Here is a 15198-nt window from a genome sequence, read left to right as displayed (position 1 = left end):
TAATATTTTTTTGCTCCTTTTGTATTTTACATTTACTTGTACTTATACTTTCAATACTTAAGTACGTTTAATATCAAAAAAATGCTTTTCATACTTAAGTACAAAAAATATCACATACTTTAAAACTTATACTCAAGTAATATTCTAAACAGTGACTTTAACTTCTACCAAAGTCATTTTCTGGTAAGATATCTATACTTTTACTCAAGTATGGTTTTCGAGTACTTTATACACCACTGAAAAAATGTGTTTTAGGGTTTCATTACCCTTTAAACCCAGTATTTTATGCAAGTTTGCTTTCTTATGGTCTTTAGATACTTTTACTGGCAAACAAGACAAAAACACTGATAAAGAATTTTTTTGCTGTGGAAGTTGAAACCTCAGCTGTGTGATCAGGTCACACAGTTCATCAGAAATGCCATAGCATGTTTCACTCCCAATGTCAGTCATTCGCAGAGAGGTGTCACTGTAATAAGCTCCTCTGCCTCACTGCTCACGACTCGTCCAGATTAATGAGTCAACCATGTGCTTTTGTGCAGGGAGCAGAATGTGGAGAGGGCACGAGGGAGAGGAACCTGACGTGTGTGGTGCACTGGTCAGACTGGCCGGACAGCCCACACCCTTCTAAAGCGGTGGAGGACGAGAAGTGTGGAGACCGTGTGAGAAAGGAAAGCGAGCAGGAACTGCAGCAGCCGTGTTTCGTCCCCTGTCCAGGTACAACACTGATTTGGAGCAACATTGCTTGTACTTTTTGTTTTGTTTGCATTTTTTTACATTTACTCACTCAATTCGTTTAACATGATTTATTGCTTCATAACCATTGTTGGGGAAAGTTACTTTTGAAAAAGTAATTCATTACAATGTTGCAATGTTCCTAAAAAAGTAACTAATTGCCTTAGTTACTTTTTATGGAAAGTAATGTGTTAGGTTACTTTTGCATTACTTTTTCTCACCTGGGCTGGGCTTGCTTGTTTGTTTTTTAATAACAACAAAAAAAAGTTATATTTTTGGCAAATGTAAAGGCCCCTTCACTCCAAAAGTGAAATGAATAAGCCTCAGGCTGAAGGAAATGCAAATTCACACCCGTACAGTAGAGGTGTGCTTTCAGCTGTGCTGCCATTCTGGATTGCAGAAGAATAGGACAGGAGCAATACTTCATCAGTAAAAACAAAAATGAAACAAATGTGACGTTTATCTCAAGTAATGTTTGCTTATTATTGTGGTTAAATTAGATCATCATAGGTCAGCAACAAAGGCACATAATACCTCTGCACCTCACTCCCAATTTCTCTCAACATGGGTACAGGAGAGGTGACAGTCAATAAATTGGAAAACAAAGTAACTTGCATTACTTATTTGAAAAAGTAACTCAGATATTTTGTTTTTAAATATAAAAGTAATGTTACTTTACTCCTTACATGAAAAAAGTAATCTGATTACGTAACGTGCTTGTTTGTTTTTTAATAACAACAAAAAAAGTTATATTTTTGGCAAATTAAAAGACTCTTTTACACCAAAAGTGAAATTAATAAGCCTCAGGCTGAAGTAAATGCAAATTCACACCTGTACAGTAGAGGGCGCAGCTCAAACAAACCTTTCAGCTGTGCTGCCATTCTTTATTAAAGAAGAATAGGATACAGGAGAAGGAGGTTCAACATCTTATTTCTAAATCTAATCTAAAGTAATTTTTGCTTATTAGTATGTTTGAATTGGATCATTGAAGGTCAGCAGCAAAGACATTGGTCAATAATAAAGTTAGATTAAATTTAATATTTTTAATTACAGGTTTGTGTAAAATTCTGAGATTTGAATTTCACAGTTTTTATTCATTTTGAGGAATACTGACTTTTTTTACTGACTTTTTTTTTATTGAATACTGACTGTTTTTGTGCAAGTGAGATGAGTAAATGCATGTTCACATTTAGTCTAGAACTACAATAACCATCATGTTCACACAGCGCACACACGCCTCTGAACTTACCCTATTTCTTTCAACATGGGAACAGGATAGGTGTCAGTCAATAAATGTGAAAACAAAGTAACTTGCGTTACTTATTTGAAAAAGTAACTCAAATATTTTGTTGTAAATTGAAAAAGTAATGCTTTACTAGTTACTTGAAAAAAGTAATCTGATTACGTAACTCAAGTTACTTGCATTACCCCCCAACAATGATAACCACTGGAAGATGCTGATCAAGGGATATTTTGTACTGCTACTCACATTTCACTTACTATCCCAGTGGAACTGTCCCATGAATTAATATCTGTCATGTTCAGTGAGATTAAATGAAAGTTTGTTGTTTTGACAACAAACAGTGTCCCTTTTTTTCTTCTTCTTTTTTACCTCTGAATACATTTCACCTTCAGGCTACAGTTGACCTGTTTTAGCCCTACTTCTGTGTCTCTCTTCAAACTGCATATTTATTTCGTAAACGCACTGCATGCTCGCAGGAAAGAGCATATGTTAGGAGGAGAGGAAACGAAAAATGGTAAGCCAGAGTGAGAAAGGTAGAGACAAAGAAGTGAGAGTCCAAAAAAGTAAGCGAGTTAGAGAGGGTGGCATATGGTGTGCGGGGAGCGTTGCTGTATTATGTGTTTCAGCAGCTCCAGTGAGGGATGAAAATAGACTGGCTTCGTGAAGATGATGGATAATGAGATGCCTGGGTGCACAGATTGTCTCTAATAGCCATCCTGGCTGCAGAATCAAAAGGACGTCATGGCTGAAGAGCTAGTGTTAGCGTGTGCAGATGGGGGGTGGCCGTCGCTGTGAATCGGCCTCTGCTCTGAGGGATTAGGAGGGTCAGTGATGTGTGATCTTCAGCTAAGGAAGTACTAAATGTATCTGTGGATTCGATTCCATGACAGGAAGATCAGATCAATCTTGGTGGCCTGCACAAGTAGGGAAAAAAACAAAACAATAATAATAATTAATATATGAATTAATAAATATATTATTATTATTAACATTTGCACTACAGACTGTTGCTATACAGACAGTAGCAGAAACTGTAAGGCCAAATCTGCTTTTTAAGTTTAAATACATAAACCTTTTTTTAGTGTAATAATTTAGCAAGATGATAACGCTAGCAGCACTGTTTTAATATTATTTATATAATATTAATAATTTTTTGAATATGCTTAATTTTTATGTTTTCAGTTTTCATTTTAGTTTAAGTTTTAGTAATTTTGTTTTTGTCTTTTTTTTTTTTTTTTATGTATATTTCTGTTAAGCTATTTTTATTTCATTTTATATTTATTTCAGATGTATTTCAAATAGCAAAAAATGATTTTAAATATTTTTAGTTTTAACACTGTCTAGCAGTATGCGACAAAGCAGTGTGCATCTGTTTTTTATATCAATTTTATATTTACTATACTATGCTGTATCCCAAGACTGTTGTACTCATACTTTTCAACTAGAGTTGTAATGTGTGATTTGTCATCTACAGGAGACTGTCACCTTACAGAATGGTCGCTGTGGAGTTCCTGTCAGCTGACATGTCTGGAAGGACGTAGTTTCGAGACGGTGGGCCGCCAGGCACGTTCACAGGCCGTGGTCATACAAGTCCTGGAGAATCAGGACAGCTGCCCTCACCAGGTCTTTGAGACGCGTCCATGTAAAGGTACAAGCAGTGAAATATAATGTAATGTAATAAAAAATAATATAATATAATATATATAATGTTATATAGAAAATCATGAATCATAATTATGATGTCGAAATTGTGACAAAAATTAAAATCATGATATAACATAATTATGACAATTTTTTGACTGTCATAATTTCAACTTTATCTCATAATTTTGACCTTTATAATTTCCTAAAGCATGATTTTTTTGCTTATGTTGTGGAAATGTTTCCATAGGTTTGAAATATGATTTAAAATACATTTATTTTAACTGTGTGCATTCTAATAGGTTTTTTGGGGAGGATTTGGGGATATGACGTGTATGTTACCATACAAGGTGTACAATATTGTCTGTGCCTGAGTACACTCATTTTTATTCAGTCTTTCCTCATATAGTTAACTATGTGACATCTGAAGTGTTATGTAGTGAGTGCACAAGTCAGCAGTTTTGGACCGTATATGCATGAATGCATAAGACGTCTCTGTCGCTTGTAATCTCACGCAACTTGTGAGTTCAGCACTACAACAAGATGTCATGATATAAATTCAGTCCTCTCTTTCCACAACTCTCAGTTGTGTATGAGAAAGTCTCTTGGCATCTTCCTGACGCTTGCATCACTGCTATAACAACCAACAGATACACCAGAGATGTTCATACAACACTGTCTGAACAAATGAATCACATTTCATCAGTTACAAAATGACAGTGCAGAGAGTCAGTTCCAAAGATCAGATTTTAAAAGTAAATTGGATTTGTGTGTAGTGTGAACGGAGCCTAGATATCCAGTGGAGCTTTGTGAGGGAATTTTCCAGAGATGTAAATATGTAAATCAATATTGATCAAACCAATAAAATATTGTAGTAGGTTTTTTGATAGTATTTATGCACCCATACCCAGATGATGATTGTTGTTTTTGTTGTTGTTTTTTTTTAAGAAAGAAATTAGTGCTTTTACTCATTAAATTGATCAAATTTATCAGTAAATACATTTGTAATGTTACAAAAGATTTCTGAAATAAGACAAATGCAGTTCTTTTAAACTTTATCAAAGTATCCTTTCTTGAGCATCAAATCAACATATTAGAATGATTTCTGAATCATTTTTGTTGAAATCCGATGGCTCAGTGAGGCCTGCATAGTCAGCAATGACGTTTCCTGTCTCAAGATCCATTAATGTACTAAAAACATATTTAAATCCGTTCATGTGAGTACAGTGGTTCAATATTAATATTATAAAGCAACGAGAATACTTTTGGTGCTGCAGAAAAAACAAAATAACAACTTATTTAGTGATGGCCGATTTCAAAACACTGCTTCATTAAGCTTCGGAGCGTTATGAATCTTTTGTGTCGAATCATGATTCGGATCGCGTGTCAAACCGCCAAACTGCTGAAATCATGTGACTTTGGCGCTCCGAGCCGCTGATTCGACACAAAAGATTCATAACGCTCCGAAGCTTCATGAAGCAGTGTTTTGAAATCGGCCATCACTATATAAGTCGTTATTTTGTTTTTTTGGTGCACCAAAAATATTCTCGTCACTTTATAATATTAATATTGAACCACTGTACTCACATGAACTGATTTAAATATGTTTTTAGTACATTAATGGATCTTGAGAGAGGAAATGTCATTGCTGGCTATGCAGGCCTCACTGAGCCATCGGATTTCAACAAAAATATCTTAATTTGCGTTCCAAAGATTAACGACAGTCTTACGGGTGTGGAACGACATGAGGGTGAGTAATAAATGACATTTTCATTTTTGGGTGAACTAACCCTTTAAAAGGTCAGTTGAATTGTAATAATATTTCACAATATTAGTGTTTTACTGTATTTTTGATCAAATCTTTGATCAGCCTTGGTGAGCATAAGAGGCTTCTTTCAAAAACATTATAAAAACTTACTGACCCCAAACTTTTGAATGGTAGTGTATATAATAAAACATGATAATATAATCTTTCTGATCATTAGTTATGTTAATTTTGAATCTGATGGACTGCCACTATTACATTTTTTTTTCAAAAACATTTTTAGTCCTATGTCCATGTTAGTGTGTCTTAGTGCAGTCGTACTTGCTCAAAAAGTTGTGTGTGTGTGTGTGTGTGTGTGTCTGCATCAGTATATAATGTCTGCATTTGGCTATTATCACACCTGACTGCCCAGTGCAAACCTAATGAGTGTCTCTCTCACTCTGTGGGGCTTCAGGAGGGAAATGTCATAGTTACGAGTGGAGGACCAGTGCCTGGAATGACAACGAAAGATCAGTGTGGTGCCAGCGGTCTGATGGGGTCAATGTGACAGGTAGCCCACCTCTTACATTGAGACTGAGAGAATGACAAATATTCTGCACTGACTTCACTTATGGAAAGATAATCAAAAGAGCTGCCGACTCCACATGACCGAAAATCTGTAGACAGTGAAAATCCTGTCATTTACCCGCCCTCATGTCATGCCAAACCTGTGTGCTGTTATTTTTTTTTTACAGTGGAACAAAAAGGTGACTTTTTGAAGACTTCTTGATCTTTATACTTGTATGGTTCATAGTGACCAGAGACTGTCAAACTCCAAAAAGGAGGAGAAAAGAATCATAAAGGTTCTCATGCCCTGCATTCACACTGCATTCCACGTCTTCTGAAGCCTTGCAATAGTTTAAATGTAGGGTAGGCAATTTTGGAGCGGCTAGCAATAGCAAGCTAGCTTTGATAGCATTAGATCCCACCCTCCTTTCAGAGTGCTCTCTAAAGCCACACCTCGTCCAAAGCACATGACCGCTCAGGTTGCGCAAGACCAGACTAGATTCAGCAAAGCATCATAAGAGATGGCATTAAATGTCTCAAAGCACATAACATTACAATAATAATGAACGTAAACAACTTACAGAGCTCTTACTTGTACCACCTGACTGCTGTAGATTAATTTCAGTGTTGATAGTGTTGACATAGAAACGCATAAATCCAAGTCTGAAGACGTGAACAGCTCCGGGTAGAACGTCACGGGTTGCCCTCTCGTAATTGCGGTTATGGCATGGTGTGAACACAGCTTAAGCTTGTTGTTTTGGTTCAGGAGGAACTGTAAAAAGCGACTGCTGTTTGTTTGCAGCGCTCTGTGGCTGATTGTCCACAACTCTGCATAGGCTCACTGAACGCGCTGATGACGTGTGATGTCTGCGCGAGCAGGGTGCGTGGAGGTGTGGAAATACAAATGTCGACAAGCAGTTAGGACATCGTATTGGACAAACATTTTTTGGTGCTGAGACTTCCACAGGCTATATATGTACATTTTTTATATTTATATCACTTTTATCATTGATTGTTATCAGGATGTGAAGAGAGTTTTAACCGGAATAACAAAAAGTGTTTATGAAAAAAACCTTTAATGTGGTTAACAGACCCAAACTTAATCATTATTCTCTGATAATCCTCCCAATCCGTTACAGCTCTCAAATCAAATACTGCATTGGTGAAACAGGTTGTACACTACTATTCAAACGTTTTTGGTCAGTGAGAGGATTTTTTAGAAAGATATTTATACTTTTAGCATTAGAATGCATTTTTATACAGATGCATTAAATTGATCACAAGTGACAGTAAAGACATTTACTGTATAATGTTATAATTTATTTCAAATTTCTATTTGAAATAAATGCTTTTGAACTTTCTATTCATCAAGTAATCCTAAAAAAAAAGTATAACTTTTTCCACACAAATATTAATCAGCACTGTTTTCAACATTGATAATAATAAGAAATGTTTCTTTAGCAGCATATTAGAATGATTTCTGAAGGATCATGTGACACTGAAGACTGGAGTAATGATGCTGAAAATCAGCTTTGACAACACACAAATAATTTACATTTTAAAATGTATTAAAATACAAAGCATTTATTTTAAATTGCAATAATATTTCGCAATATTACTGTGTTTACTGTATTTTTGATCAAATAAATGCAGCCTTGGTGAGCATAAGAGACTTCTTTGTTTCTCAAACAAAGTTATCAAATGGCTTTGAAGACTTGGAATTAAGTGTACAAGTCGTATAGACTACTTTTATTGTGCTTTTACCTTCCTCTTTGGAGCTTGACAGCCACTACTCTTGTTGAATGGAAAAGATAAGATACATTCTCCTCAGAGAGAATGTTTCAGTGAGAAAATGACAGCATGCAGGATTGGAACAACATGAGGGTGAGTAAATTATGACAGGTGTTTTTTTTTTTTTTTTTTTTTTTTTTTTTGGATGTGATTAATCCCTTTTAACCCTAAGAGCAGAACCGTAGGCTGAAAATGTGTGGTAGTAGTAGTAATTTATTGTCATTCCAAAACATGCGGTACATGAAAGGAACAAAATTTCGTACTCAGCTCCCAGCAATAACATTAGATAACAACATTAATAATAGTAATAATAGAATCAAATAATCTGCAGTATTATTTTAAACTAATATATATATAATAACCTCCACTTACACACCAAATGCTAATATAAGTCTAAAATTAAGACTAAAATAAATTAATCAGTGTAACAATGTGCGAATAACAATTGTTAGAGCAGTCTTCATGCATTGGAGTCTAGTTTAATCTTTAATGCAGCACTATGATGTAGAGTTCATCAGTCTTACTGCTTCTGGAAAGAAGCTATTTCTTAGCCTGATGGTTCTGGCCCTAATGCTGCGCAACCTCCTTCCTGAAGGGACAGTGGCAAACAGACCATTTTCTGGGTGAGCAAAGTCCCTCATACCTTCTGCATCTGATGTTACAGATGGCAAACTGTGCTTGATGATTTTCTGGGCAGACTTAACTTACCCTCTGTAGTATACTCCCCCACCACCACACAGTGATATAGGAGGTGAGGACACTCTCCACCATACATCTGTAGAAGTATTTGAGGACTGAAATTCCAAGGCCAGCATGCTTTCAATGTGGCATACTTTGTCTAGGACAGTTTTATAGCACATTCAACATTATCCCTATTCTCTTCCTCCATTTCAACAGATGTCATCAATAAATGCTTGTCTTAAAAGGGAACAGTATAAATGTTATAAAACATTGTTTGATTGTGGCGAAATGAACACGCTCCAGATGGCAAGCTTTCACTTGAGCGTTTAGAGCGAGAACGAAGGCTTTCGGGCTGCACGAAGTGCTGTAAATAACAGAGAAAGGTGATCTTATCTGAGTACGGAATCGTCTCGGGCAAATATAAGCTGTGAGAGGTAATCTCTTCTGCTTGAGAAAAGCCCGAACCCAGGGTATTAGTCTCTGATGTTTTGACATGTAATTTTCTATTCCAAAATTACAATCTTCACTGATTGATCAGAAGCTGTGATGGGTCCTTTAAGCCATTAATCAGGTGTGACAGCACTTTTATCTGGCTATCAATAGGGAAATGGCAATAATTACCTCTGTTGTTTCCTGTTGGAAGGGGGCTGCTTTCCACAGAACCGGCCAACCACTGTGCGGCACTGTCACCCTCCCTGCACCAAACCCTTCTCCCACTGCAAGCAGGTAAACACTGTCCTTCCTGTGTGCAAAGATATCATCCTGTATTTGTGACCATTTGTGCTTTGATTGAGCTACCAGCAAAATATTTATTTGGTGTTGTGTGGTTTGAGGCATCCATACCTATCCCAAACCCTAAAAACAATGCAAATATACTGATGGTAGCACAATCTGAGCAGGTAGCATTATTTATCAGAACACCGAATCTATTTGCACATTAAACCACCATGTAAATAACAGGACAAAACAAGAAAAAATATTTTTCCATCTTATAACCTGTAGTTATTAGTTTACTCATGAAGGAAGGCATTTTAGGCATGTGCAAAATTTGCATAATTGCTTCAAATAGAGGACAAAAATATCAAACTGTACAAAACTGTACATTGACTGCCACTTGCAGTGCACTGAATGCAACTACATGCAATGCATTCCATGCCGCCACATTTGTTTCGTGCATGAGTACTGATAAAAAATATAGATTTTGCCTTAGAGGAATATTCCAGGTTCAATAGAAGTTCAGTTGAAAGCATTTGAAAAGATTAGTGATTTTTTTTTTTTAAACTAAAATCATGTTAACTGATGTTGTTTATATCTTGTGGCTATACTGTTTAAACAGTGAGTATTTTAATGTTTATAGATTAGCCCTATTCACTTCAATTGTAAGTTCCTCATTATAACCAGATTTTTTGCTTTTGTATGAAAAGGAGGGATGAATTGAAATTAACTTTTGTGCTAATCAACATTACGCCACTGTCATTTCACTGAACTTGGAATATTCCTTTAAACACAGCTGTGTCTTTATGCAGTGTCTCACAGCGATACATGTCTGTTTCAGAGCGGTGTGTGTGGCTGCGAGAAGGGCTACACTGAAGTGATGACCACACATGGATTCCTGGATTACTGCACCAAGACCCCAGGTGCTGACAACAAGAAGGCGGATGTGAAGACCAGCTCGGGAAGATTAAAACCAGGCACCACTCAGATCCAGGACTTCTTCGGCGAGTGGTCCCTGCAGCCGCTCGGCCCAGGTATTTGAAATGCAGATCAACACCAGGCTTTGAGTTATAGCAGAATCGCTGGACTCCTTTATGAGACACCAGATACAGGCTGATGTAGAACTCGGTTTAATGCCTCAGTGTTTATGCCCTATTGGAGCTATGAGAAAAGCTGCATTGGACAGAGTCTCATAACAGCGTGATTTGTATTGCCCATAACTTGACAGACAGAGTTGCTTTATTGCTGGCTAGAGGCCATTTCTGATTAGAACTGAATTTAGCGGCCTGTGGTACAACAACTGTGTGCTGTCAGGTTAGCAGTGGGTGTGGGTTCCAGATGGAGGGCAGAAATTCTGAGAATTACCAGCTCTGTTATCTGCAAAACAAGCATATGTTATTAATTATAAAATGTATTCTATGAATAAATCTATATAGCAGGACTCGAACCTGCCCAGAGCACAACCACGCTGCATGTCGGAGTGCTGCCCACGAGGCTATTGGCTTATTTTAATATATTATAATATAATATATTTTCTTAAGTATATTTTGCATTTTATTATGAACATATGTTGAATTTACATCAACTACTGACTTAGACCTACACTGTAATGTTTATTAATAACTTTTTAAACCAGGGGCATTCAAACTCAGCAGTACCATGAGGGACCTGCCAAATATTGTTTGATCTACAACTAAGTTGGTGCAAAAATTAAAATAAACATTAACATTCAAAAGTTTGTATTTGGTGAGATTTTTAATGCTTTTATAAGAAGTCTCTTCTGCTCACCAAGGCTGCATTTATTTGAAAAAATACAGTAAAAACTGTAATGTTGTGATATACACCGATCAGGCATAACATTATGACCACCTTCCTAATATTGTGTTGGTCCCCCTTTTGCTGCCAAAACAGCCCTGACCCATCGAGGCATGGACTCCACTAGACTCCTGAAGGTGTGCTGTGGTATCTGGCACCAAGATGTTAGCAGCAGATCCTTTAAGTCCTGTAAGTTGCAAAGTGGAGCCTCCATTGATCGGACTTGTTTGTTCAGCACATCCCACAGATGCTCGATTGTATTGAGACCTGGGGAATTTGGAGGCCAAGTCAACACCTCAAACTCATTGTTGTGCTCCTCAAACTATTCCTGAACCATTTTTGCTTTGTGGCAGGGCACATTATCCTGCTGAAAGAGGCCACAGCCACCAGGGAATATCGTTTCCATTAAAGGGTGTACATGGTCTGCAACAATGCTTAGGTAGGTGGTACATGTCAAAGTAACCACATGGATGGCAGGACCCAAGGTTTCCCAGCAGAACATTGCCCAAAGCATCACACTGCCTTCCGCCGGCTTGCCTTCTTCCCATAGTGCATCCTGGTGCCATGTGCTCCCTAAGTAAGCGATGCACACGCACCCGGCCATCCACGTGATGTAAAAGAAAACGTGATTCATCGAACCAGGCCACCTTCTTCTATTGCTCCGTGGTCCAGTTCTGATGCTCACGTGCCCACTGTTGGCACTTTCAGCGGTGGACAGGGGTCAGGATGGGCACCCTGACTGGTCTGCGGCTATGCAGCTCCATACGCAACAAACTGCGATGCACTGTGTATTCTGACACCTTTCTATCAGAACCAGCATTAACTTCTTGAGCAATTTGAGCTACAGTAGCTCGTCTGTTGGATCGGACCACACGGGCTAGCTTTCGCTCCCCACGTGCATCAATGATCCTTGGCCACCCATGACCCTGTCGCCGGTTCACCACTGTTCCTTCCTCTGACCACTTTTGATAGATAAAGACCGGGAACACCCCACAAGAGCTGCAGTTTTGGAGATGCTCTGACCCAGTCGTCTAGCCATCACAATTTGGCCCTTGTTAAACTTGCTCAAATCCTTATGCTTGCCCATTTTTCCTGCTTCTAACACATCAACTTTGAGGACAAAATGTTCACTTGCTGCCTAATATATCCCACCCACTAACAGAGATAATCAATGTTATTCACTTCACCTTTCAGTGGCCATAATGTTATGCCTGATCTGTGTATTATTAAAATTTAAAATAAGTATTTTCTATTTTAATGTATCTTAAAATGTAATTTATTCCTATGATGGCAAAGCTGAATTTTTAGCATCATTACTCCAGTCTTCAGTGTCACATGATCCTTCGGAAATCGTTCTATATGCTGATTTGTTGCTCAAGAAACATTTATTATTTTTATCAATGTTGAAAACAGTCAGAAAAATCTGAAAATTGCTTAATATTTTTGTGGAAACCATGATATATTTTTCTGTGATATCAGGATTCTTTGATGAATATAAAGTTTAAAGGAACAGTATTTATTTGATATGTTATAAATAAATATGAAAATGAAATATGTTATAAAATTAATGTCTTTACTACTACAAAAAAAGAGTGACCCCAAACTTTTAAATGGTAGTGTAGATTAAAGAAATATTAACTTCAAACAAAACTAAAATAGTTTAGCTATTTTTCATAATGTTTCATTGTCAGTGTTTAATTTTCAAGTGAAATTAAATACAGTTTACAAGTACATTAAACATCAATAATGGCTTTGCAATGTAAGGATCATTACAAAGTAACATGGTCATTTACACATTTTATAGGCCAGACTTACAATGCAACGCTCAGAATTATACAATATGCAACAGAATGTCCTTGCTCCATCTCTATATTCACCAGGGGGGTTCTTTGCCTGAATTGCCTGAAAGTTATTATAAAGTGTTACAAAACTTAGCAAGATGATCTTTTCCGAAGAGTAGTTTTTGCCTCATCCATTGTGTGAGTCTCAAAGGCTTTAGGTCTGTTGCTAGAGGAAAAGCTTTTTGTGCAGCTCATCAGACTGATGTCTTTTGTCTTTCATCTGAAAGATGTGTTCTGAGACCTTGTCATATCAGTTATACAAGCATCTTAATGGCTCTATGACATACACCTCATTCTTTCCTCTGAACTGTGAATAGAAGATGGTGAAACAGTTTCTTCAGGTACATTGTCACCAGCGTGAATGTGCCATCTGTTACTGCTGCAACAGGCCCCTGTGCGGAAGCAATAAAAATGATGTTCCTATATATTTCAGTGGTGATCACAACCCTGTTTTCTGATCACGCAGATGGAAGAATAAAGCTGTGGGTCTATGGGTTAACAGCTGGCGGATTCATTCTCATATTATTAATAATTGCTGTGGCCTTTCTGTTTTGGTATGTATGCTATCAAATTAACACACTCATCAATGAATGGAAAGACAATACCTGTTTGAAAACAGTCTGTGATTCTGGTTAATGTCAGAAATTACACACTATTGATTACATTGACTTTATTAGTCTCACTTATCATAACTTGTTGCTGCCATCAAGTGGTACCATGTAGAAGTACAATAGAGGGAAGCAGTATATACATTACATTTCATTGATCTTTCTTTTTCTCCCCTTCTTTCTGACAGCAACAAACCGTCCAAACAGAGTAAAAGTGCATCTCCACCATCGAAGCCCTTGACTCTGGCCTATGATGGGGATGTAGACATGTGATCAAGCCCTCTTTGGCTGTACATTCAAAGCACAAGCTGGACTACGTGCAACATTTTAAAATGTTCATCTTTCCAAGGCGCCCTTTGGATTTCCCAAAAAAAAGAAAAAAAAAAAAAAGAAGAGAGACAAGGAGTAACAGACATCAAATTTGCAGCATACACAAAGAGTTGTGTGAGACTGCAAGGACAAAGGTTTTGGATCAGTGGTTGTCTTGAAAATTGTGATATTTAAAGAGCGTGTGAGACACAGCTGACATTCCACGGACCAGATGGAGGACTTTGACATTTTCTTGCCGTGATTTTTCTTACATCATAAAAAAAAAAAGAGGAGAAAAAAAACACAAGTTCAAGTTGTGCAGAATCTATGTATCGGTCGCATTAAAAGCCTAGTTCACCCAAAAATGAAAATGGTCATCATTTACTCAAGCTCATGTTGTACCAGACCTGTCAGTGAAATGAACGGACTAGTCCAATTTGAGAAATGATTCAGTCTGTATCAGTCAATTCATTGAAAAGAGATTACTCAAAAGAACTATTTGTCCATGAATGTCAATGCGAATGTCAAGATTTGCAGTGAATAATGACTTAAATTGCACACAAAGTTATGGTATGATTGAGAAGACTTGGAATATAGTGCAGAAGTTGTACTTGTATTATTCCGTAATAATAATACTTTCATTATGCTTTTACAGTACGTCCTTTTTGAAGCTTAAAGGTTTAGTTCACCCAAAAATGAAAATTCTGTCATTAATTACTCACCCTCATGTCGTTCCACACCCATAAGACCTTCGTTCATCTTCGGAACACAAATTAAGATATTTTTGATAAAAATCCGATGGCTCAGTGAGGCCTCCATTGCCAGCAAGACAATTAACACTTTCAGTGCCCAGAAAGCTACTAAAGAAGTATTTAAAACAGTTAATGTGACTACAGTGGTTCAACCTTAAATGGGGGGTGTAATGCTATTTCATACATTCTGACTTTTTTACACTGTTTAACAGTTGCATTCTCATACTAAACATGGCCAAAGTTTCAAAACATGCGTTGGACGTATGACGTAGTATTTCTGTGCCAAATACACTACTTCCAGTTTCGGACCGGGTTTCGGAGAGACGCAGCTCCTGTCACCAAAGGAGTGTGTTTTTGGTTGTGAGGGAAAGATTACCTTTTTCAGCTTCCCAAAGAAACCAGCATTAAGGGAACAGTGGATGAAGTTTGTTTTTCTGGGGCAGCAACGGAGTTGTGCATGTATGTTTGTTTGTTCCCGGGATTTCAATGATGAATACTTTGTAAACAAGTCCCAGTTCGGCGCTGGATTTGCAGATTGCGGGCGGTGAGTAAAGCTGCATAAGATGTCTGTGTTTTGTTGGCAATCGGCGCACAAGTGCATAAAATGTAAACACCAAGAACGTTTTTGTTCCCTTTGTATCTATAATGATGTCGCAGCTAGCAGACGATCTCTACGCAAAACCTGCGCTCGCTCGTGACTCTTTAGCTCCACCTATGGCACTGACGGCAGACACGCCTCCAGGAGCTCGTTTTTTTTTTT

General features: G+C 37.4%; 1 protein-coding gene across 4 annotated transcripts in view; it reads left to right on the top strand.

The window, feature by feature from the left end:
• thsd7ba (thrombospondin, type I, domain containing 7Ba) overlaps nt 1-15198 on the top strand; it is a 234178-nt gene extending 218980 nt beyond the window's left edge. For 3 of the 4 annotated variants that reach the window (XM_051905091.1, XM_051905092.1, XM_051905094.1), the window contains 7 exons: nt 540-714; nt 3450-3623; nt 5836-5931; nt 9043-9125; nt 9955-10147; nt 13203-13323; nt 13566-15198. In XM_051905091.1, coding sequence (XP_051761051.1) covers nt 540-714; nt 3450-3623; nt 5836-5931; nt 9043-9125; nt 9955-10147; nt 13203-13323; nt 13566-13650 — 927 coding nt within the window. In that variant the 3' untranslated portion in view covers nt 13651-15198. The remainder of the gene's footprint in view (nt 1-539; nt 715-3449; nt 3624-5835; nt 5932-9042; nt 9126-9954; nt 10148-13202; nt 13324-13565) is intronic. The other variant, XM_051905093.1, reaches the window with a different exon arrangement.

This window comes from Ctenopharyngodon idella, chromosome 9 (assembly GCF_019924925.1).
Source record: "Ctenopharyngodon idella isolate HZGC_01 chromosome 9, HZGC01, whole genome shotgun sequence".
NCBI classification, from domain to species: domain Eukaryota; kingdom Metazoa; phylum Chordata; class Actinopteri; order Cypriniformes; family Xenocyprididae; genus Ctenopharyngodon; species Ctenopharyngodon idella.
The sequence above is the reverse complement of the archived record's forward strand: the minus strand, read 5'-3'. Positions and strand labels throughout refer to the sequence as shown.